The sequence below is a fragment of the Choloepus didactylus genome, chromosome 10 (assembly GCF_015220235.1).
Source record: "Choloepus didactylus isolate mChoDid1 chromosome 10, mChoDid1.pri, whole genome shotgun sequence".
In the NCBI taxonomy this organism is placed as follows: domain Eukaryota; kingdom Metazoa; phylum Chordata; class Mammalia; order Pilosa; family Megalonychidae; genus Choloepus; species Choloepus didactylus.
In genome coordinates, this window is record NC_051316.1 from 51,211,740 (window position 1) to 51,234,162 (window position 22,423).

At 40.1% G+C, this 22,423-nt stretch overlaps 1 protein-coding gene across 2 annotated transcripts in view; it reads right to left on the reverse strand.

Moving 5' to 3' along the window:
• The window catches only part of LOC119545523 (histone-arginine methyltransferase CARM1-like), a 280,411-nt gene extending 260,306 nt beyond the window's left edge, over positions 1-20,105 (reverse strand). For both annotated transcript variants that reach the window (XM_037851118.1, XM_037851119.1), the window contains exon 1: positions 19,890-20,105. In XM_037851118.1, coding sequence (XP_037707046.1) covers positions 19,890-20,085 — 196 coding nt within the window. In that variant the 5' untranslated portion in view covers positions 20,086-20,105. The remainder of the gene's footprint in view (positions 1-19,889) is intronic.
• Positions 20,106-22,423: the final 2,318 nt, after the last annotated feature.

Consider the following 22,423-nt stretch of genomic DNA (forward strand, 5'->3'; position numbering starts at 1 on the left):
GGGGGGTGTGGGGCTTAGAACAACAGAAATTTATTGCCTCACAGTTTCGGAGGCCAGAAGTACAAACTCCAGCTGTCGGCAGGGCCAGGCTTCCTCAGGGGGCTCTGAGGGAGAACCCCCTCCTTGTCCCCGCCACCTTCTGGGGCTGCTGACACTCTGTGACTCAGACCCCATCACTCCAGCCCCCCGCCCGTGATCACACAGCCTCCTCCTCTCGTCTGTCAGATCTCTCTGCCCCACTCTTTTAAGGATCCTTGTGGTTAGATTTAGGGTACAAAGGGATAATCCAGAACAAACTCCTACTACCAAAACCCTTAACTTAATCACATCTTTTGCTATATAAGGTAATATTCACTCTTAAAAGGTAATAATGACAGGCTCTGGGGATTAGGACTGGACATATCTGGGGGTGGCGGGGGGTATTATTCCACCTGCTACATTTTGGTTTAAATAATCTATGAAACAGGAATAAGGTAGTTTTGTTTTGTTTTGTTTTTGTTTTTGTAAGAGAACAACTAACAATCTGCAAGAAGTTAGCGTATTATTTTAATGGGAAATCACTGGAATCTACAGTAGCTTAATGGCTGTCTTTATTCAGGGTAACTTTTATAAGTTGATGATTCATGAAAATACACACTGATATTTTAAAACTAAACAATCAAGATACGTTCCTCCTGCCTGCTTGAACATTCTTTTTGCAGATTAAATTATTTACTTCTAATTCTTCAGTGGCTCTAATAAGAGAAGATTTTAATATTTTCCCATGGACACTTTTTTTAACTTGTGAAAAGAAAATGATTCCAAGATAACATAAAGCACATTATATTTAGGCACTTCCACGTACTCTGAATTAATGCTTATTTGCAAATATTATGATCCAGGTTAAAGAAACGATGCATGAAGACAGCTGTTTCCTTAAGGCAGAGCACAAAATGTAGAATAAAAACTCCTAAATGCTATATTTTAATCCAGTGTTGTTATTTTAGTTATTTATTGCCACCTTTAAGAGTGATTATCTAAGCTATTGATCAGCTACACCACCAGATCAAAACGTTTGAATCAGACAAATTCACCTGGTCCTACACTATTTTCATCCTTGCCTGCTGTTTTCTCACCAGTGCCCTCGTCTCTGGTTCAGAGTACATAGGGGCTTTTTCCTCTTGAATCCTCTGTGGCTTTCTCCTTGATCACAAATTCCTTCATATATGAAGGTAACCAAAAAAAAAAAAGACAGCATAGATTATTTTCAAGCAACCATACAACTTTAGTATGGCTATGTTATTCATTTGAAATAAAGTTCAGTTTATTTCTCCATTTGAATTCTCACTTAAAGCTTTCCCTCCATGTATGTTAATTTTATTTACTTTGAATATATAAAACATCAGCATATTTCCAAATATCCAAAGTATTTTAAGAAGTGTCAACCCTCCACAATTATTTCTACCTTTTTGTCCTTGTTCCCTGTTCTTCATTGCAGTCTTTGATTTTTCCTTCCTTTTCTTCATTTTGGTATAACTCTGCAGAGGAACATATTTTCTTATTTTCCCTTTTTTCTTACTTAAAAGGTAATGTATTATAGATACTCTTTTCTACTTTGCTTTTTTCATTTATCCTGGAAATCACTCCACAATAGTTCACAGAGCTTTTACTCATTTTTTTTTAGACTTGCATAATTGTCCACTGTTTGTATGTAACATAGCTTATTGTATCAATTGCCTGTGTTTGAGCATGCAGGTAGATTACAATATTGTGCAATTACAAATAATACTGCAGGGAAAAACCTTGACGTGTTTTCGTATTGTTAAAAAGGTACCTTCAGGATAAATTCCTAAAAGTGGGAGTAGGATTGCTGGATCAAAAGGTAAACACTTATGTAGCTTTTTGAGATGTCACAAAATATCCATAAAGATTGTACCAGTTTGCATTTCCACCACCCAATCTGTAAGAGTGCCTGTTTTCTCACAGTCTCAAAAACAGAATGTGCTGTTAAAACTTTTTTATTTTTGCCAATCCAATTGACAAAAATGGTATTTCCATATACTTTTATCTTTCCTATTAATATGGGGTTGAACAATTTTTCATATGTTGAAGAGCTGTTTTATATCTTTTTTGATGAATTGTCTGCTTATGTCTTTTGAATATTTTTCTATTTTTAAATCTTTCCCCATGCTCTTAAAGATATCTTTATAAATTAAGAATATTAGCACTTTATCTGTGATACGTTACAAACATTTTCTCAGTGTCATTCATATTTCAACTTGCAAGAGTTCGTTTTTAATGTATTAACATTTATTAATTTTCTTTATTGTATCAGGATTTGGGGTTAAATTAGAAAGCCTTTTCCTTCACACAGTGAAAGAAGAATTCATGCATGTTTTCTTCTGATAATTCTATTTTATTTTTTACAATTAGAATTCTGATCCATTTGGAGTTTATTCTGGTATATGATGTGATATTTATATCTAATTTTACCATTTTCCAAATGGTAACCAGTTGTCCAGAACCATTTATTAAAAAGTCCATTTTTGCTCTAATGATTTGAGATGCAGTTCAAATCTAATGATTTGAGATACAGTTCTTTATGTTCTTGAGTCTATTTGTGAATTTTTAAATTCTATTTCACTGATCTCTTTATGTATTAATTATAGAAGCTTTAAAGTGTGTTTTAACATATGGTAAGGCTACTTGTCCCACACAGCTTTTCTGTTATAGTGCTTCCATGGCTATTTATTTTCCAAATAAACTCTAGTATCAATCTTGTCTAATTCCTTTTTGAAAAAAAGCTCGTTGGTATTTTATTGAGATAATGTTAAATTCAGAGGTAAACTTAGGGAGTACTGACATCTCTATGTGAGTTGTCCTTTCCAAGAATAGGAGACAGGACCTTTTAATTTATTCATGTACTTTTTTTGTGTTTTCAAGAGTGTTTTGAAGATTGCCTCTTGTTTTTGTAAATTCGGTGTTATTTATTTTTAAGTATTTAATAGTCTGTTACTATACAAATGGGATTTAACATTACATTTTCTAACTGGATACACTGTTTCTGTATATGAAGACTAGCAATTTCTTTATGATAATTTTATATTCTGCCATTTTGCTGAATTATTTCATTATTTGAGAAAGTTTTATCATTGTTTTTCTAAGGTTTTCCCAGTACATGATCATATCATCTGTAAACAGAGATAGTTTTACTTCTCCAATTGTTATCATTCTAATTGCCTTGGATAATTATTCCAGGACAAAGCTGAGAAATAGTGAAGATAATGGCATACTTTCCTTGTTCCTGATCTTAGTGGAAGTGCTGCTAGGTGTTTTCCCATTAAATAAGATGCTGGCTTTAAGACTATGTTGTCCATATCATATTAAGTTGGACTCTTGTCAAAAGGTTTTTTAGCTTCTCTGGAGATAAGCTATGATTTTCTCCTCCTTAGATCTATTAATATGGTGAATTATCTTACTGGATTCCCTAAGAGTGAGCCATCCCTGCATTCCTGGAGTAAATAGCACTTGATCATGTTCAATCTGGTCTTTGAAGTTTGGTAGAATACCCCTTGGAAACCGGCAGGGCCTGGTGCTTTCTTGTGAAGTAACTCTCATAACTTTCTCTATTTCTCTGATGGAAGTGTGTCTTTTTAACCATCTCTCTCTAATAGAGTCAATTTCTTTAGGAAATTATCCATTCCATATAGGTGTTCAAATATATTTGCAAAGATACTGACAAAGGATTCTCTGATATTTTAAGAAATTCTTCTGTTTCAGTGATATTGCCTCCTTGGCAATTCTTATTTTGGACATTTGTGTTTTCTCTCTTTTATTTTTCATTGTGTTAGTGGTTTGTATGTTTTATTAATTTTTTCAAAAATCAGTGTTTTATCAATTAGATATATTTTTATTATTTCCTTCCTTTTGCTTTATTTTGGTTTCTTTTATTTGACTCTTTCTAGCTTTTTGAGTTTGGAATTTAATTTATTTTTCATTCTTCCATTTTTATTTATAAAAGTCCTTAAGTCTAAGAATTTTCCTCGTCACTCCTTTAACACAGAACACCTATCACAGAACACCTTACTCTTCCATCCTCATACCCACTTTTGATTTAATCTTAGGTGTACAATTAAATGCATTAAATTCTCACAATTCTTTAGCTGGAGCTCACCTGCTCCTGTCTTAGCTGGATTCTAGTACGTACACAAGAAGGGCTCATGGATACAAATCCTTGAGCTGCATATTTAAGAAACACAACAATTCTGCCCTATTTTTACCACACTTTATCTGTTGCTTTTGAGAAGTGTAAAAGTCAGTCTAATACTCTTGCTATTGCAAGATACTTATCCTTTTGTCTTGTAGCTCTGAGGACACTTCTAACCTTTAAAGTCTAACAGATTTACTAGGTGTGCTGGTTTGAAGCTGTTATGTATCCCAGAAAATGCTATGTTCTTTTAATCCATTCCTGTGGGTGCAGACCTGTTGTGGGCAGGGACTTTTGGTTAGGTCATTTCAATTGAAATGGGACCCACCCCATTCAAGGTGGGTCTTAATCATTTTCACTGGAGTCCTTATGAGAGGATAAAGGACACAAAGAGCTCAGAGAGAGAAAGCCCCCAGGAGAGCATATAGAGAAGCCCAGGAGGGGCCAAGAGAGGACCCCCGGATGCTCAGAGAGGAGGCCACTGGAACAGAAGCTGAAGGCAATGGAACCTGGGACAGAAGGACCAGCAGACGCCAGCCGTGTGCCTTCCCACGGGACAGAGGTGTCCCAGATGATGGCAGCCTTTCTTCAGAGTCCAGGTATCATCCTGGTGATGCTTTAATTGGGACATTTTCATAGCCTTAGAACTGTAAATCTGTAAGCTAATAACCCCCCACTGTAAAAGCTAACCCATTTATGATATATTGCATTGTGTCGGCTTTAGCAAACCAAAACACCAGGATAGGACTCAGAGTTAATTGTTGTAGGTCAGTTTTCCTTGGTACCCAGTGAAACCTTTCAAAGGATTGATTCTGATCTTTTATTTACAGAAAATAAGCTTTTTATGGATCATACTGTTAAATATTAATTCTGTTCCATCTTCTTGTCTATCTTTTAGGGACTCCAATTATGCCTAATTGGATCATTTCACCTACATTTCATTTCAAACACTTTCTATTTTATTTCTTCCTTAATTTCATTTTTATTCTCTTGGTTGTTTTCCTGATTTTCTTCAATGCCTTTATTTTTCATTTGAATTCCTTATTCCTTAGGAACCTTTTAACTTAGTTTTTATTTCTTATATATGCTTTAGACTTTTTCTTCTGTAACTTTACTAAATTAAATCAACCCTTTTTTTCTTCTTGTTTTGTGTCCATTTTTGTTGATTTTTTAATTTATGTTTCAAAGCGTTTTAATTTTTTCCAAATCCTCAAATGCTTGTTTGAGACTATTTAATTCAGCTCTGTTTAGTGGGTACAACTTTTATCAGCTGAATTAACTTGATTCTCATTCTCATTTTCTACTGTATTTTTATAGTAGCTAGTGTATAAATGAAGGCAGCTTGTGCTTCTCCATTTCTGTATATAGGGCTGGTATTGTTGGAAGTGTACTGATAGTGTTAAACTTATAAATTAACTCAGAATTAGGAGTGGTTTAAGAGATTTCTAGTTCAAAAGGATGCTCTTCTTTATTCCCTCTTGAATGTGGTCAATATACTGATGGTATCTATTTTTGGAGATGGGGAGTTGTTTTTCCTTTGATTTTTTTTTCTTTTGCCTTGTAGGATGATGTATTTGCTCTCTTGCTTCTATTTCTCTACAGTGTGTGGTTTTCAAGGGGTGCCTGTCCCTTTAAACCTTCTCCCACAAATCATTAAATTTTCACGACTACTTCTTTACTAACTGTGTGCAATTTTCAGTTCCTTTCCTGTTGTCACTTTTCTGATCTACCAGACCATTTAGTTTAGTATTTTCACTCTTATGGTGGATTTTTTCCTTATGATGATAGTTTTATATAAAAATCAGGCCTGCTGCTAACTTCTCCTTCTCTGTTCCATGCAATTTTTCAGGTACTGCTCTTGTACTCCAAAATGGCTTGCAGAAGGAAGAAAGATAACTCACTGGGATATGGTGTTTATTTTTGTACTTACAAGAATCTTAAAGTTTGAACATTTTCTTCTTGTTATGTTGAGAGCATGAGTTTTTAGTTGTCTTCTTGTTATTTTCATTTGGGAGAAGACATGTTGGGAGATTAAGATTTATACCATCACCATTATCTCAGCTACCCAGCAAAATAAAATGTACAAAAAGATTGTGCCACCACTTAAAACACTTCTGCTGACTGTCAGCTGTGAGAGTCCTAGTTTTCCTTTCTTCTCATAATACAGACCCCACAGCATTTGCTAATATTGTAGTAAAGGATTCATATATACTGCTATGCCTGAAATGACATAAGGAGACTGGGTGTCTCAGAATCGCAGACCTATATGTAATCGTAATTATGTGTAATTGAGGGTCTTCCAAAAGGATGGACCCTCCGGGTAGTTGACTAGTTGAAGTTGAAAAGCATGTGACAAAGAAGAGGAGCAGAAGGTTAGGGCATAGTTATGTGATACACAGGTACCAATATGAAACTTTTGCTGAGTAGAAAATGTGAGACCTGGTAATTATTCTCTTAAGGCTGTTAAAAAATGATGGACATGTGCTCATGGTTCTTTCTAGAAATCACTAATCAACCTCTCATGCTTTGGTTCTTCTGTGTTTTATGTCTCTAATCTATTATTCTATTAATATTGTGTTATTAGTACCTTAAATTCTATTATTTTAAGAGGTGGTGGTTCCACAAAGACAACCAGAACTAAATCAAGAACTTCAAAGATAAAAATGTATCTTTTCATAAATTTGGGAGCTCATGGGTCCACAAGCTACTGACAATTCTCTTGTTGTCAAATTATCAAATGCTCAAAAGTAAGAATCACAAAATAACTGGTTATTCTTGAGTACTAGTAAGGAGGTATAGTGGTACAGCATAGAAAGGTACTTAATAAATAACTGCAAATGTATGAATAACTATTAGTAATAATGAAAGTGACTATGACACCTTATGATCTTGAAATCTGCCAATGACAAGATATGCTGCTTTGAAAGATTTATTTAATGGTTAAGGTTCTGCTTCAAACAGAATGTCATTGCATGAGATCTAAGCTCCATGGAGCGAAGTGTCTTCTCTGGCTTTCTAAGGAACTGGATTTGTTAGAATCACAGGATTTTTTGAAAGGTGAGTGCTATCAACAAATTGCAAACATGTTTTGCCCCAGGTGGCTTGAGCTAACTAAAAACATAACATTTAAAAAAGAAGCCCAGGGGAGAGAGGGGGAGTGGGAGAGCCCAGAGATTTGTTTCCAAAACACTAAATGATGCTCTGTTGTAGTAGGACATTGAAAATAAGCTGCTTTCCTTCACTTGTCTTATCATTTTAATAAGGCCAGGGGCACATTCTGATTAGAAAGTTTATCCCAAGAGGAATAAAATTAACTAAGAAAAGCAAAGAGGAACCTGATTCACTTATAGGAAAGGTTATAGATAAATCAGTTCACTGTGATGGCTGGGTAATTTTGGTATGGATTCCAGGTATACACATTCCAAGGAAAGGTTAAACTTTCTGCCCTGGAAGCTGCATAGAAATAGGTCCCACTAGGTATCATCCTAGAAATACAGATACGTGTAAGACACAATCCCTGAGCTCAAGAAGCTCACATTCAAGAGAAGCTGAAAGAACCACTTCATAATAATTTGGGAAAATGTAAAGAAACAGTACTACTGAAATGCATCAACACCAGACAATACAGTACCATTCTAACTGAACCTCAAGGTATCGAAATCTTTGTGGAAAAAATAAAACAAAACAAAAACTCTTTGCCGCAATAAGCCAAGCCCAAACTAACAGAAAATCCTAAAGGCTACCCAGGTGCTTATCCGAGACTCTGTAAAAGTTTCACTCACTAAGTTTATTTTTCAGAAACTTAGATTGTTCTTATGCCAGGTAGGTCCCCAAACCCAGAGGCAAGAGCCTCTCCAAGAACATCAACCAGCCGCATCCCCCTTCCCCATAATGTCAACACCCCTTTTCAATATGAACAAGTTAGAGTGGTCATGGCCAAGATATCCCTGAAGGTTGAGACAGTGGTTAAATGAGAGGGAGGGGTAGCAACATACAAGACAGGGCTTAACAAAGGATTATATAGGGCCTTTTTTTCTTTTTTGTCTCTAGTGTATTAGAATAGCTAGAAGGAAATAATGGAAATTGTGTAACTGTAACCTATACTACACTTCGAAATTTGCTCTATAACCACTTGTTAAACTGTACTTTGCAAGTTATCACTTTTCTATATATGTTGTATTTCACAATAAAAATGTTAAATAAAACTCTGTAAATGAAAAAGAAAATCACAACTATTCCTGGGAGACCAGAGAATAAAAATCATGTAAGATAAAAGTCATCTAAATATTCTCTATGGACATAGACGGGGAGGGGTCTGCACTGGGCACTGGGGGACGGGGCTTCAGCCCTTGCTCTTTTATGTACCAACCATAAACTTATTCCACCTCTGAACCACAGACTTTTCTAATGCTATTATTCTACAGGATAATAAAACTTACTTATCTGAGGAAGAAAAAGAATATGAAATCAGAAATGAGTTTCCTGAAAAATCAAAACCAAAATGAGAAGCCACTTCACACCCTCTAGAATGGCAATTATTTTAAAAACATTAAATAACAAGTGTTGGTGAGGACGTGGAAAAATAGGAACCCTTGGGCATTGCTGATGGGAATATAAAATGGTGTAGTCACTGTAGAAAAGTCTGGTGGTTCCTCAGAAAGTTAAGTATAGAATTACCATATGACACAGAAATCCTACTTCTGGGTATATACGCCGAATAATTGAAAACAGGGACTTGAACGGATATTTGCACACCGATGTTCACAGCAGCATTATTCACAATAGCTAAAAAGTGGAGGGAGAAACTCCACTGTATGAATGAAATGTGGTATATACACACAATGGAGTATTATTCCACCATATAAAGGAGTAAAATTCTGATACATGCAACAACATGTACGAAGCTTGAACACCTCATGCTGAATGAAATAAGCCAGACACAAAAGACAAATATCATATGCTCCCCCTTATATGAAATAAGTAAAATATGCCTAAAAAGAAAAAAGAAAGAAAGAAATGAGTTTCCTTTTAAGAAAAAAAAACTCAACTTTGTCCAAAGGAAATTCATGAAGTGATTGCATGGAGCTTTTATTTTCCAAGTGCAGGGTAGGATTATGAAAGCTCAAGATTCTAGACTAGACCAGACATCTGGGTTTGCATCTTAGCTCTGCTCTTTCCTCCCAATGTCTTAGGCCAGTTCCTGAACTGTGCCTTAGTGTTTCTCCAAGTACAGGACACTATCTCACACTAATCTGCAATATTTGCAAATATCTTTGGATCTACAATGTCATTAGCTGGACTTGGTCAGAATAAGAGCAATACATACAATTCAGATTCACTTTCTTCTTCCCCATTCTAATTTATGGGTTTTCATTAATCTTTGATTTTCTGATTCCCGAGATCCAAGGTGTTCTCTCAAGCCTTTACAGAGTCTATCTCCATCTCTTTTTCTTTTTATATATGCATTTTTAATTTTATTTTGATACATATATATAATGTAAAATTTGCCATTTTAACCATTTTTAAGGGTACAATTCAGTGGTATTAATTACAGTTGAAATGTTGTACTACCATCACCACCAACAATTACCAAAACTTTTTCTTGGCCCCAAACTGAAGCTCTTTATCTGTGAAACAATAACTCCCCATTCCATTCCCCCTCCTCTTGACCCCTGGTAACTTCTAAGCCACTTTCTGTCTCTATGATTTTGCTTATTCTCGATATTTCATGTAAGTGGAATCACACAATGTTTGTCCTTTTGTGTCTGGCTTCTTTCACTTAGCAGTATGTGTCAGTACTTTTCCCTTTTTATGGCTGAACAGCATTCTACATTTGGATGGTTAATTTTAGGTGTCAACTTAGTTAGGTTATGGTCTCCAATTGTTTGGCCAAATACTGCAGGTATTTCACAGATGGGACTAGCATTTACAATCAGTTGACTTTAAGTAAAGGAGTTTACTTCCCATAAGGTGAGTGGACCTCATCCAATCAGTTGGAGGTCTTAAGAGCAATAACTGAGGGTTCTAGAGGTCAGAAGAATTTCTGCCTCAAGACTTCAACATCAACTCTTACTGGAATTTCCAGCCCACCAGCAGCTTTCCCGAAGGAATTCGGACTCAAGACTTCAATATTAGCTCTCCTCTCCTGGAATTTGCAGACTGCCCTATTGAATTCAAACTTGCCAGCCCCTTAAATCACACCAATTCCTTATAATATATAGATAGAGATATAGATATAGGTCTCCTATTGGTTCTGTTTCTCTGGTGAATGCTGATACCCGTTTATATATTATTATGATAGTATATATATTATTTTTGCTTATACATTCATTTCTTGATGGACACAGGCTGTTTCCACCTTTTAATTATCGTGAAAAATGTTGCTATGAACACTGGTATACAAGTATCTGTTTGAGCCCTTGTTTTCAGTTCTTTAGGGTATATATCTACAAGTGAGCTCCATCTCAAAATATAAATCCTAAACCCATAACCATGTAAATGTCAAGGTTTGTGCAATTACTTAAAGCCATAAACATGGCTAGTACAGATAACAGCAATATCAAGAGTGTTCCCTCTATCTCCTAAAATGCAGCAAATTCACAAAATCAGTGTGAAGTCGCCAGCTTGCTTCCTTCCTTCTTTTTCCTCTCTTTCTTTTTCCTTTCTACAAACCTCTTTGTTTCACTCCATAAAACTTCACTTTAATTTCTGGAATTTGAAACAGCAGCTCACTCTGTCTCCCCTGTGACTTAATAAAAGTGCTTTGAACAGTATCTGAATCTAAGCACAATGCAAAGTTTATCTTCAGTGCATCAATTCTCCACAAAAATGAAGGCTAGTGAAGTATCCAAAGTAGTTGATGAGGCAAAGCTGACTGAAAAATTAAATAGATGTTACCAGAACAGGATCTGTCTTCTTCATAAACAGGGACTTTACACCCAGCTATTTAACACAGAGCCAAGGGCCTAGAAACCAAAATCACACTGGATCTGATTTTCCATTGTCTTGGTCATTGCAGCTCTGCTGAGAGATTTTCTTATACTTTTGTGTACATGCCTTAGTTCTGTAACTCAACTCCAAACACCTTGAGGGTATCAGGGTGGGATTATATCTCAGCTCTAATTTAAAAAACAAAAGTGCTTCAGGTGATGTTTAGCAATGAATCTGTTAGAATCACAAAGCATATTTTTCTCAAACAGGCCTGCAGGGAATCCAGCATTGAGGAAGAATCTTGAGGCTTTCTAAACGGTTCTAGAATGTGAGCTCTGTAAACGTGATGAGTTTGCTTTGTTCACTGTTTGGGGCAGGCAGATCCCTTGTGTCATCCGTTCTCCTCAGCTGTGGGCTGGCCTAGTGACTAACCAGTAAGCATGGCAAAGGTGAGGGGATGTCAACATCTTCATAACATTGAGACTTCTGTCTTGCTATCAGACTTCTCTTTTGCTGGCTTTCCCGGAGCAAATGGACATGTTGAGCAGGCCCATGTACCAAGGAACTGAGAGTGGCCTCCATTAAATAGCCAGCAAGGAACTGGAGGCCTTAGTCAACAACACTTGAGGAAATGAATTATGCTGACAACCACACAAGCGAGCTTAGGAGGAGGTCATTCCCCAGTCTAATCCTCACAGGAGACGTCAGCGCCAGCCTGCACCTTGAGCGCAGCCTCATGAGAGAACCCAGTTAAAGCCAGTCCCGGGTCCTGACCCACAGAAACTTTGAGATAATAAATGTGTACTGTTTTAAGCCTCTAAATTTGTGGTAATTTGTTACACAGCAATAGATCAACTAATACACTGTTATTTCCTCAGTGCCCAGAACAGTGCCTGCCACATAGTAGGTGTGCAATAAATACAAATTGAGTCAACAAATGAAATTAATTCCTGTAACTTATGAGGTGTTATTGAAGAAAATTAATAAGTATTCATCACAGTCCTGCTCTGTACAATAAAACTTAGTTGAATAAACTCAATTTCCTACAAGTATTCTAACAAATGCAATTTTCTAAAACAAATATATAGTAAGTAAATGCAATTTCCTTTAACAAGCATGTCAAATGAGCTTTTCAGTAGTCATAATAGCCTCAAGGTTGACTTACATTTTCTAGGAGATAACAATAAACTTTCTATAGTTAAAAACAGAATATTACTTGAGACCTTTTTACCCTTCTTAGCAAAGAAACTGGCCAGGAATTCAATTCTATGATGACAAGATTCAGAATATGCATAGCTCTCGCCTAAAAAGTACTTTCACCTGACCTAGCTAAGGCTTTTTATTCTTTATGTCTTTATGGCTCTCGATTGGAAAATAGGTTCCAACCTTCTCCCTCACATTCTGAAAGTATTTGGTTAACCTCCTCCCTTCCTCTCAAGGTCCCTCATTAAATACTCTTGAGATTTGTGGTCTGTGATTCCAACTTCAAATTTAACCAAGGGTGAATCAAAAATGTTGTTTCTTGTTCAAGATGTGGTGGGAAGAGAAGGATGAGATCAGTGATGGGGGGCACAGTAGGACCAGTGAGAACTGAGCAGGATGAAAAGCCCCTTCTAACAAAAGATCTTTCAGATCTGAACTAGAGAATGAGAAGGACCAAACAGGCCAAGAGTTGGGTGTGGGGTGTGGGCATGAAACAGCATTTCCAGCCAGAGGACCCACACATGGCTCCCTGCTCAAGGCCAAGGTTCCCCGGCAGAGGGGCTGATGTGAACAAGTCAGCAGTATTGCGAATGTGAAAGCCAGCTATACACAATTGCTTGCATTATTTTTATTTAATAATTTTGACTCCATTAATATAAAATTAATGGAAATCATTTTGCATTTTTTTCCAGTTTTCTTTATTCTGTTTATTTTTCACAAAACCTTATGAGGTAAATATTATCCACATTTCCAGGAGAGAAAAAGAAGGCTTAAACAGGTTCACTAAAGCTGGCCCAGGTCACAAGGCTAGTAAATGGGAGAGTATGATCTGGTTAACCCAGCCCATGCCAGCTGAATCATCATAAACTTTAAAATAAAGGTGAAAATGCCAAGAAGTAGTTAACAGGAGAATATCATGCACAGTTTTATTTAGATGATAGGCCTGGGGGGTTAAAAACAAAACAAAAAACCCACCTCTGTTGTGTCCAAAATATGACAAGAGGTCACTCAACACTGTCAGTCACTCTGTGCTCTCACTAGGAAGGTTTCTAAGCTCATTGAAGGATATAGCTCCCTTCAAACACAAAGAGCAAATGTTTCCTCATTCTATGAGCAAATCTAGCTTTGGATTTGTGGCTAAAAGTCCAACTTTAGCGCAGGCTACAGACTGGGTGACTAACCACAAGAAGGCATCATGGAATGGGGGAAATAGGTTTCAAGGACAATATACCTGTGATAATACAGGCCAGTAAAGGACACCAACATTACCTATTGTCAGGTTACTGCAAAGGTTAAAGAAAACATGTCTAGCACCTAACTGGAAGGAGTGGCTTAGCTAAATGGAGGTGAATATTATGATTAGAGAGTGATTTTGGACATGCAGAGATTTCTCAGGCCTGAAGACCATTTTCAAGAATTTAAAGTCATTACTCTGACCGAAGGATTTGTCTACTATTAAAATGCAAATACTCTGGGAAAACCTAACCTCTTCAGCCTGTATTAGCATTGGGTGAATCCTGGCTATATTGGAGAGGGAAGTGAGGGGTGTGGGAGAAACTCCCAGGCACCAGGTATTTATGAGGGTGGAGAATCAGGGAGAGGAGGAGGATACCGATGACAGAATGTGCTCATTTCGTACCTTTCCTTCCAACTGCCAGGGCTCAGCATGTGTGTTTCACCTGTGGTGAAGGGAGGGATGGGAAGAGGGGCTTTTCATCTTCAAGATGGTTTGAATCTGGTACATTTGTATAATACTCGTTTTTAAAGTAATTATTTCAAATGTGCTATGGTCAATCACAACTCAAAGCACAAATATTATGCCTGTGATATTTAATTTTCTTGCCTCAAAAACCTTCTTGTTTCAAGCACTGACTCTAAACAGTAGAAGAAACCATGCCGTGTATGGCTTACTCACAAGATCCCCATGCCTCTCTTCTCTTCCAAGTGGCATCTGGTGTAAGTCTCCATCAACGGATTGCCTATCTTTAAATTGGCTTATTCACTGGTATATTGAATACAGAACCAAAACTAAGTACAACTGTTGAAAATGGGGAAAGAAAGAAATCTTAAAGGGTCTTTGGACAGGAAAACAAGTCTTTTCATCTACTGGTGACTTTAGACTCAGCCACACAAATGCCTTGAACGGTTTTCCACGTGCCTTTCATTCGAGGTACCATTACTGCCTGACAGAGGAAGGAAATTCTTTCCCTTCACTGATACACATCCGTAATGCTGGAACACAAACTCAGAACTCTCAGTTTAGCCACGTTAAGCATCTTTCTTGTAAAACTATAATGAAGTCATGAAAGTACTGTTCTTGGTAAAATAACAATAAGAAAAGAAGTTGGTTACTTAGAAGGATTCTGACCATATTCCATTTTTTTTTAATGTTTCTCTGGTGCAACAAAAATATCTAAATAGTTTCTGGAATTAAATGGTAGCAAGGTTAGATTTGAATATATATATATTCAATACATTCAATATATTTGAATATATATATACACATGGAGTAGTCTGCTGTTTGGGAAAGCAGATGAACGTGCCAAAGATGAATGTGGCGTTTTCAGGTAATCTGGATGATAATCGATAGAGAGGGTTCCGAGTTTGTGATTGTTCCGGGGGATGCTGCATCTGTCCTCCCTCACGTGTCCATGAGAAGGGGCTTCTGCTAGCAATGCATGGAAGATGTTCATCATTTTCAGTTATTGAGGAGGATGAGGGGGCACTGCTGCTATATACTGCCAAGGGGCCCGGGATACTAACCATTCTGGAAAGTACCTCACAACTAAGAATCTTCCCAGCACCAATGCTATCTGTGCCCCCATTGAGAAAAGCTGCATTCCAGTGACAATTTGGCCTCTCCCCCCACCCTGTCCCCCTCTCCCAGCGCCCCCCTCCAGGATTCTTTGATTGTCGAGTTTGGGAGGAGGAAAGCCGGGGCCTGGCCAACTCAGGTCCCTCCCCTCACGACCTGGTCTATCTGCTTGCAGGGGTGCTTTCCAGGGTATTCACCCAAAGGTAGAGGCCTGTAGTATTTAGGGGGCAGGTGCACATCAAAACCCATGCTCTCCAATCAACTCTTTATCTATCATGCTGTAACTATTTATTAAGCCATTCTCCATATATCTGTGTCCTGTGTCAATTCTCAGCTGGTTTCCAATTCAGGATAGAGAGGATATCATTAGAGTTCCTCTGAAACCCCATTAGTGAGTGTTCATGTATATATATATATATATATATATATATATATGTATAGATCATGTGTGTGTGTGTGTGTGTATAGGTTTGTTAAGAGTAATTTATTGGCTCACAGCTTGGAAGACTAGAAGTCTAAAAGCAAGGTGTCAGCAAGCCTATGCTTTCTTCCCAAAGTCTGCAGCATTCGGGTACTGGTTTGCCTTGGGGTTTCTTGGCTTGCAGCTCTGCTTCCAGTCACGTGGTGATCCCGGTCTCTCTCGTGTCAGCTCTTTTGATTTCTACTGACTTCCGGCTTCTGGAGCCTTCCTGTGGCCTTTTCTGACTCCTGGCTTCAGGTTCCTTCCTTTATAAAGCCTCCAGCAATAATCTGCTGGATGCCACAAGAAGCAAAAGAATCTCCCGGCCAAGCCCTGCCTCATTCCTAAACCACAGAATTGGGAACATTATAAAATGGTTATTTTAACTGACTGAGTTCCTGACAGCCTGTTGTGCCACAATAATAACTGGAGCACTAACTATAATTCATATTATCCCCCACCTCCAACAAGCCGCGGTTACACTGGCCATCCAAACACACCAACTCCTTCCAAGCCTCACGGCCTTTCTATCTGTGAATCTTTCTGCCTGTAATATTTTTCCTTTAGCTCTTTGTTTCACCGGCTCTTTTCACCCTTCCTGCCTCAGATCAGTATTACTTCCTCGGAGAGGCCTTCCCTGACCATACTCTCTATATTGGCCTTCCTCCCTCCCTGAGTCTCTATTTCTCATCATTTTGTTCCTTTTCTTCAAAATTTATCTCAGTCTGAAACCACCTGCCTGTGTCCTTGGCTATTGTCTTTCCCTGATTAAATAAAACATCAGCTCCGTGAGGGCGGGTCTCTGTCTAGCTCATGTACGCTCACATGGTAACTGGCATGGAATATATGTCCAACATTGATGCGCATCTCACATGCAGGTGACTGACTGCAGGGTCCTGTCCAGGGGCCTCAGTTTCCCAGGCCTGACGTAACAACGTACCACAAACTGAGTGGCTTAAAGCAACAGAAATGTGTTGTCTCAGAGCTCTGGAGACTACACGTCTGAAATCAGGTGTCGGCGGGTCCACACTCCCTCTGAAGCCTGTCGGTGAGAATCCTTCCTGCCTCTTCCAGCTTCTGCGGTTGGCCGGCGATCCTTGGTGTTCCTTGGCTTGTGGCTGCACCACTCTGAACTCCACCTGTCTTCACACGGCCCCCTGCCTCATGTCTCTGTATCTGTGGCCCTTCTTCTTCTTCTTTTTTTTTTTTTTTTTTGACTCCTGATTTTACTATTTAATCTCTTTTTCTATTTGAAGAAGTCTTCGGTGGCCAGAAGACTGGCTTCCCCAGACCAGAGTCAGTTGGAGCTGGGTGCTGTTGGAAGGGGGGTGGGGGGCTGGGGGGCTATGATGGGGGCAGGGAGACCCCGCTCTGCTGGTGGTCCTGGGTGGAGAAGATGAAATGTACTTCAAGTGTGCTCTAGCTTGTGAACTCTGAAGACATTCATTTCCTGCTTCTTTTCTTAAATATATTTTGAGTTACTACCCTGCCAGGAGTCTGCCTGAGGGCGAGATTAATTCCTTCCACAATACCGAGTACACATCAGGCATTAATGCATGTTTCCCGAGTGAATTAGAGCCCTTGGTTTGTTCCCTTCATAAAATCTTTGCCAGTTTTGTAGAGCTTAATGTTAGAATAAACTAGATGATCTGTTCCGTTCTTTGCATGCCAAGCTATTGACATGAGAATCTAAACAATTATTCAAAATTTCCATGTTACTATTTACCAGATTTAATTAAGTTCCCTTTGGAAAGACTTCAGAAAAATACAGCCCAGCAAATCCTCAAAAGAGTCTGAGGAAACTGTTGTTTTTAGTACAGAAGGGAAATAAAATATTAACAATAATAGCTAGCACTTATTGAGATCTAAATATATGCCAGGCACTGTCCTAAGCATGGTGCATGCATTATTTCATTTAATCATCATTACAACTATATTATCTATCCTTATTTTGCAGATGAGGAAACTGAAGCTGAGAGAGGGTAACCTGTTAAGCATATAGCTAGTAAGAGGCAGTGCCATGAGGCATTCCAGGCAGTTAATCCAGAGTCTACCTGTTTAAAAGCTAACTCTACATATAAGCTAAGAAACTGTATAATTTCCTAAAGGTACATTGCTTAGACCCATTCCTAAAGTCCGTTGAAAATATTGGGCCAATCTTTATCCCAGGACAATTCCTACCCATTTCAAATTCTGCTACTAAATGAACATTTGACTACACCAGACTACCTCCCTATGGTTCATCAGGAAGAATTTGTTTTTAAGCCTGCTCTTCCTAACCACCATCCACTGGAATCCAGTTGGTATACTAAAGAAAAACTCTAGAAGAGTTCTTCCCCATAAAATTCTCCATAAAAGAGTACTGAGTTTTACTAACTGCATTAATATATAGAATGTGTCTCAGGACTCAAGCTGTTACTAGAGTGAGTTCTCTGTTTTCCTTATTAGAGAATCTTTCACAAGGAATTTAGTCAACATCTTGTGTCACTGACTGCCTGCCTTAGCTTTAGTTATTCTTTCTACTTCTATGGTCTCTCACACACACATATAATTTATATATATATGACAAAGGTCATCTCTGGACTTGATTTACTGCTTTGAGAAGGAGCTGATTCTTCTTCATATAATTACAAACTCATAGGCCAGGCATTCAGTGTTGGGGAGTCTACAACTCCAATCAGCCTGAACCTCAGATACTTCCTCTCTTAACACACATTTGTGGGAAAGAAAATCACAGGACACAGAGTAATGTGTAAATTGCAAATCTGCTCTTTTGTTGCTCAATGAGTATGGCTACAGAATAAACAAATTTACCATATGAGGCAAACTGAATTCTTTTCTGGCACCTTGAAGTTCTGAATCCCCAAGAGAGAAACACTGAAAGCTACTCCTTTCTCCTTTTGCATCCAAAAAAGAAATCAGTGAGTAGCTGAGTAAGGTTTTTGATACCTTGCCAAGACTTAAGTCTCCTAAGACATCAGTGAACATGGTATTTAATTTGTTTTAAGACTCAAACCTGCCTATCTCGGCCTAGGGTAAAGGGAGAAGAGACATCTCAAAGCTTCCTTTCATCCCTCATCAAGTATTTATTGAGCACCTACTATGTGCCTGGCACTGTTCTAGGGCCTCTGAGATACAGCAGTTAACGTGCATCCTGTTTGTCCCAGGAGAACAGTGCCTGCCAGGGATTTGAAATTCCCACAGGAGCCAAACCATAATGTAGAGCACCCTCAATTCTTCTCAAACTCTTTGCATGTTAGAGCTGGAAGAAACCTCAGGAGTCCTTAGAGCCCTCGGAGGCTCTGCTCACTACACTCACTAAGATGAGGTATTTAATATGAGCTGGGGTGTATGTGTGAACTTCTCACATTTATATGCAAAGTCTGTGCACAAGTATGCACATTTTCTGGCAGCAGGGTGCATGGGTTACCTTGAAATCTCAAGAGGGTCTAGTTCCTACTAAGGTTAGAAGTATTCCCCTAACATACCCACAGCTGGGCTCGCAGTTCCTGGGTAAAGGTCACTTTTTGAACTAAAAAGTAATTCCACGTGGGTGCCACACTGGCCTCCTAAGCTTTCAGGTGTGACTGAAGGGGGTGCAACGTCTTGGAAAGGGACTGAGAAACACGCAGGCCTGGATGGACCTCCATCTCCGTTCTGGACCTCTTCTGCTCCTGAAGAAGTTTCCGGCGACCAAACCCCCTCCTCCTTCACCGGCCTCCTCTTCTGCCTCTTTTTGGCATCTATACAACTTTTCCCCCCACAAATATGTGTTAAGAGAATAAATACCTGAGGCTCAAGATGGTTTGAGTTATAGACTTGCCAATATGTAACCTAATGCCTGGATCCAAAGCCGGTCTGCTTGTAGCAACAAAGTTTTCTTAGTGAAGACACAATTGGATGGCCTGGGGCCTTCCTGGGACTGGCCAGGTAAGCCCGCATTTCGTGTCAACAAGCGGCCGGGGGTGCTCAACTGCTGAGAGTGACCGCGAGTGCGCAACCCTCACTAATGTGCGCGCGCGCCGGGCACACACCCGCACCCCTATACATCCAGGCAAGCGGACAGACAGGTGCTCACTAGTGTGCGCGCTCGCCGGCTCAAACAGCCGCACCCGATACCCGCGCGCCGCTGCACAAACCCGCACTTCTATACACACTCGCACTTCCTCCCACGGGCGCCGGGCCTCACACGTACTTTTTACACTCCGCCGCACTCCTACACCCGCACTCGCGCACACGGGGGCCCCAACTTCTGAGCCCGACTCTGCGCGGGGGGGTCGCGCCCAGTACTTCACCGTCAGTCACCGTGGCGTCCGCCTCCACCCCTGCCGGGCGCACCTCCAGCCGCAGAGATTTGGAGTTGGGGGACGAGAGCGGCACCGCCCCGAGGAGCTGCTCTTCGGTCACGAAGTGCAGTTGTACACTGTACTGCAGGCGCTGTGGGTCACCGGCCGCGGCGGGGGCCAGGGCGGGAGCCGGAGCTCCAGCCATGGTCCGAGCGCCTGAGCCCCGCAGCCCTCGCGGCGCCTCCTCCTGAGTTCCTCAGAGCGCAGGGAGACTGCATGGGGAAAAGGGAGGGACTTATACGCGCGAGCTACCCTCCCCACCCCCGGATGCAAGTTCAACCTCCGACACCTGAGACTCCCGCTCGCTTTCGCTGGCACCTGCCGCCCTCCGGATCACCACCACCACCCTCAGTCCCTCAAGGGGAAGCGCGTTGGAACACCAAACAGGAGCGCGCTGTAGACGCGCAGATGCGCGCAACCACCCCGCGGAGCGGCAGCTCTGAACACTCAAGAGTTTGGAAAGAGCGCGAGGAAACTGGAGGCGGTTAGGGTTTGGAAGCAGAAGGGTGACACCTGCTGTTCGCTGGGACCGCTCTGCGGGTGTGGGCGTGGGCTTGGAAACCACCTTGGCCAGGGCCGTCTGCTTGGTGGGCACTCGCCAGGGCGGATCTGGGCCTAACACCCACGTGTGAACAGTGATAGTCGCGACAGCAACAGCGATGCAGTGGGGAAGCCCGGAGACGCTCGTGCAAGACTGGTTGCCCCCACCACTTAACTCAGAATTGAAATTTTACTCGTTTCTGGATTTGTGACTCATTTCTCCAGAATAAGTCGGGAAGGCCAGTAACTCTTGCCCTAAAGTTGACGCCTGACCATCGTCAATTTGCACTCTGAAAATCTTTGCAGAGAAATTGGTCTTCTGCTGCAGGGATTAAGAAAAGGAACCAGCCTTTGTTTCCTGGGCTCCTGTAACATATAGGGGACTTTTCTTTACACTGAGAACCGACTTCTGGATATCCCCATTCTGTGACCTCCTGACCGAATGGATTGCAGGGAGAACGCACAGTTTATAAATTAATTCGGATTCCATGAAGACAATGCCCTTCTTAATGAGGAGAGCTGACTTCAGGAGAACACTCTTCCTTAGAAGCCCTGGGGTCTATAATTTCCCGAGTTTCACTTTCGGACTGTTAAACCCAGCCAGGCTTTGTGAAATTCCAGGTCTCATTAATCCCCCACACATTCTCCTAGTTCCTGAGCTGGCCCCTCTGGCTCTTCTCTTTTTTCACTCCTGTGGCTACCTCTTGTCTCACCTGCTTTCTTTCTACCTCTGGTTTCTCTCTATCATCTAAGTTCTTCGGTACCCTGCTCTTCCTTTCTTTTATCTCATTCTCACTTCATGTTGCCTCTTGCCTTTGATTTGTGTCATGGAAGTACCTGGGAATCAGATATTCTTTAACAGGTTGGAACTGTGGAGAGGTTTGCAAGTGTGAGAACCTCAGAATGTTGCATCCTGCTTCCCACTACCCTCGCTGTATCGTTCTGCCTCCCCTGTGCCCTGCATCCTCAAGGCCTTTTTTTCCTGCCTTCTCCATTACTTTCTACCTTCCCCAAGCCCTCCCTTGATGGCACTGAGTACTTTTATGCATCCCAAACCCTTCATAGTAGCACTCAGACCTCTTTGTACTCCCTTCAAAACTGTTCTGACTTCATATGCTGTCAGCTGGTAAGTTGGAAAGTAAATTTAGAAAAAAATACCTGACATTAAAATGTTAATGATGGATAAAAATGACTCATAAAGCACCTCTAAGAGGATAAGATCTTGGCCGTAGTGGTATTTCTACCATACTTTCAAGAAACCTGAATTTCTTTTATGTTTTTAAAAATGTAATGTCAGTCTTCTACATCATGGATGCAGGTGACAGAAACCCAACTCAGGCTAACTTGAGCAAAAATCAAAATATTAGGATATACCACAAGACTGAGAAGTCTAATGTTTGGTCATGACTAGATTTAGGGTTATCAGGAAGGTTGACCAGGTGGTCTTGCCTCTTTCTGATAGAAAAGTCGTAGTTACATGCTAGAAGATGGGCACCAGCAGACACTGATTTACAACCTTTCATTAGAGGCCCTTCTCTACTAATTCCACATCAGCTTGGATCATATGAAAATAATTGGTTTGCCCTGGTAGGTCTGCCCAACAAGGACCACAGAGACTGGATGCCTTACCAAAGTCACATAATCTGAATGACGGATGAGCAGGTGACCAAAGTGAGAAGGTAGCTGGAGTGACAAAACAAGGTATCTATGACTCTTGGAGTGCTTATTATATGCCTGGCTCTGCTTTAAGCACAATGCATACATTAATTCATTTACTTTTCCCCAAACCTTGTGAGGCAGAAAATTATTCCTAGTTTTTGGATGAGGAAACTGAGGCACAGAGATGAACTAACTTACCGAAAGTCACAGCTTGGAAGTAGCATAGGTCTTTCACATCAGTTCACACATAGAAGTCCACGAATAGTCCCTACTACCACTTCTCA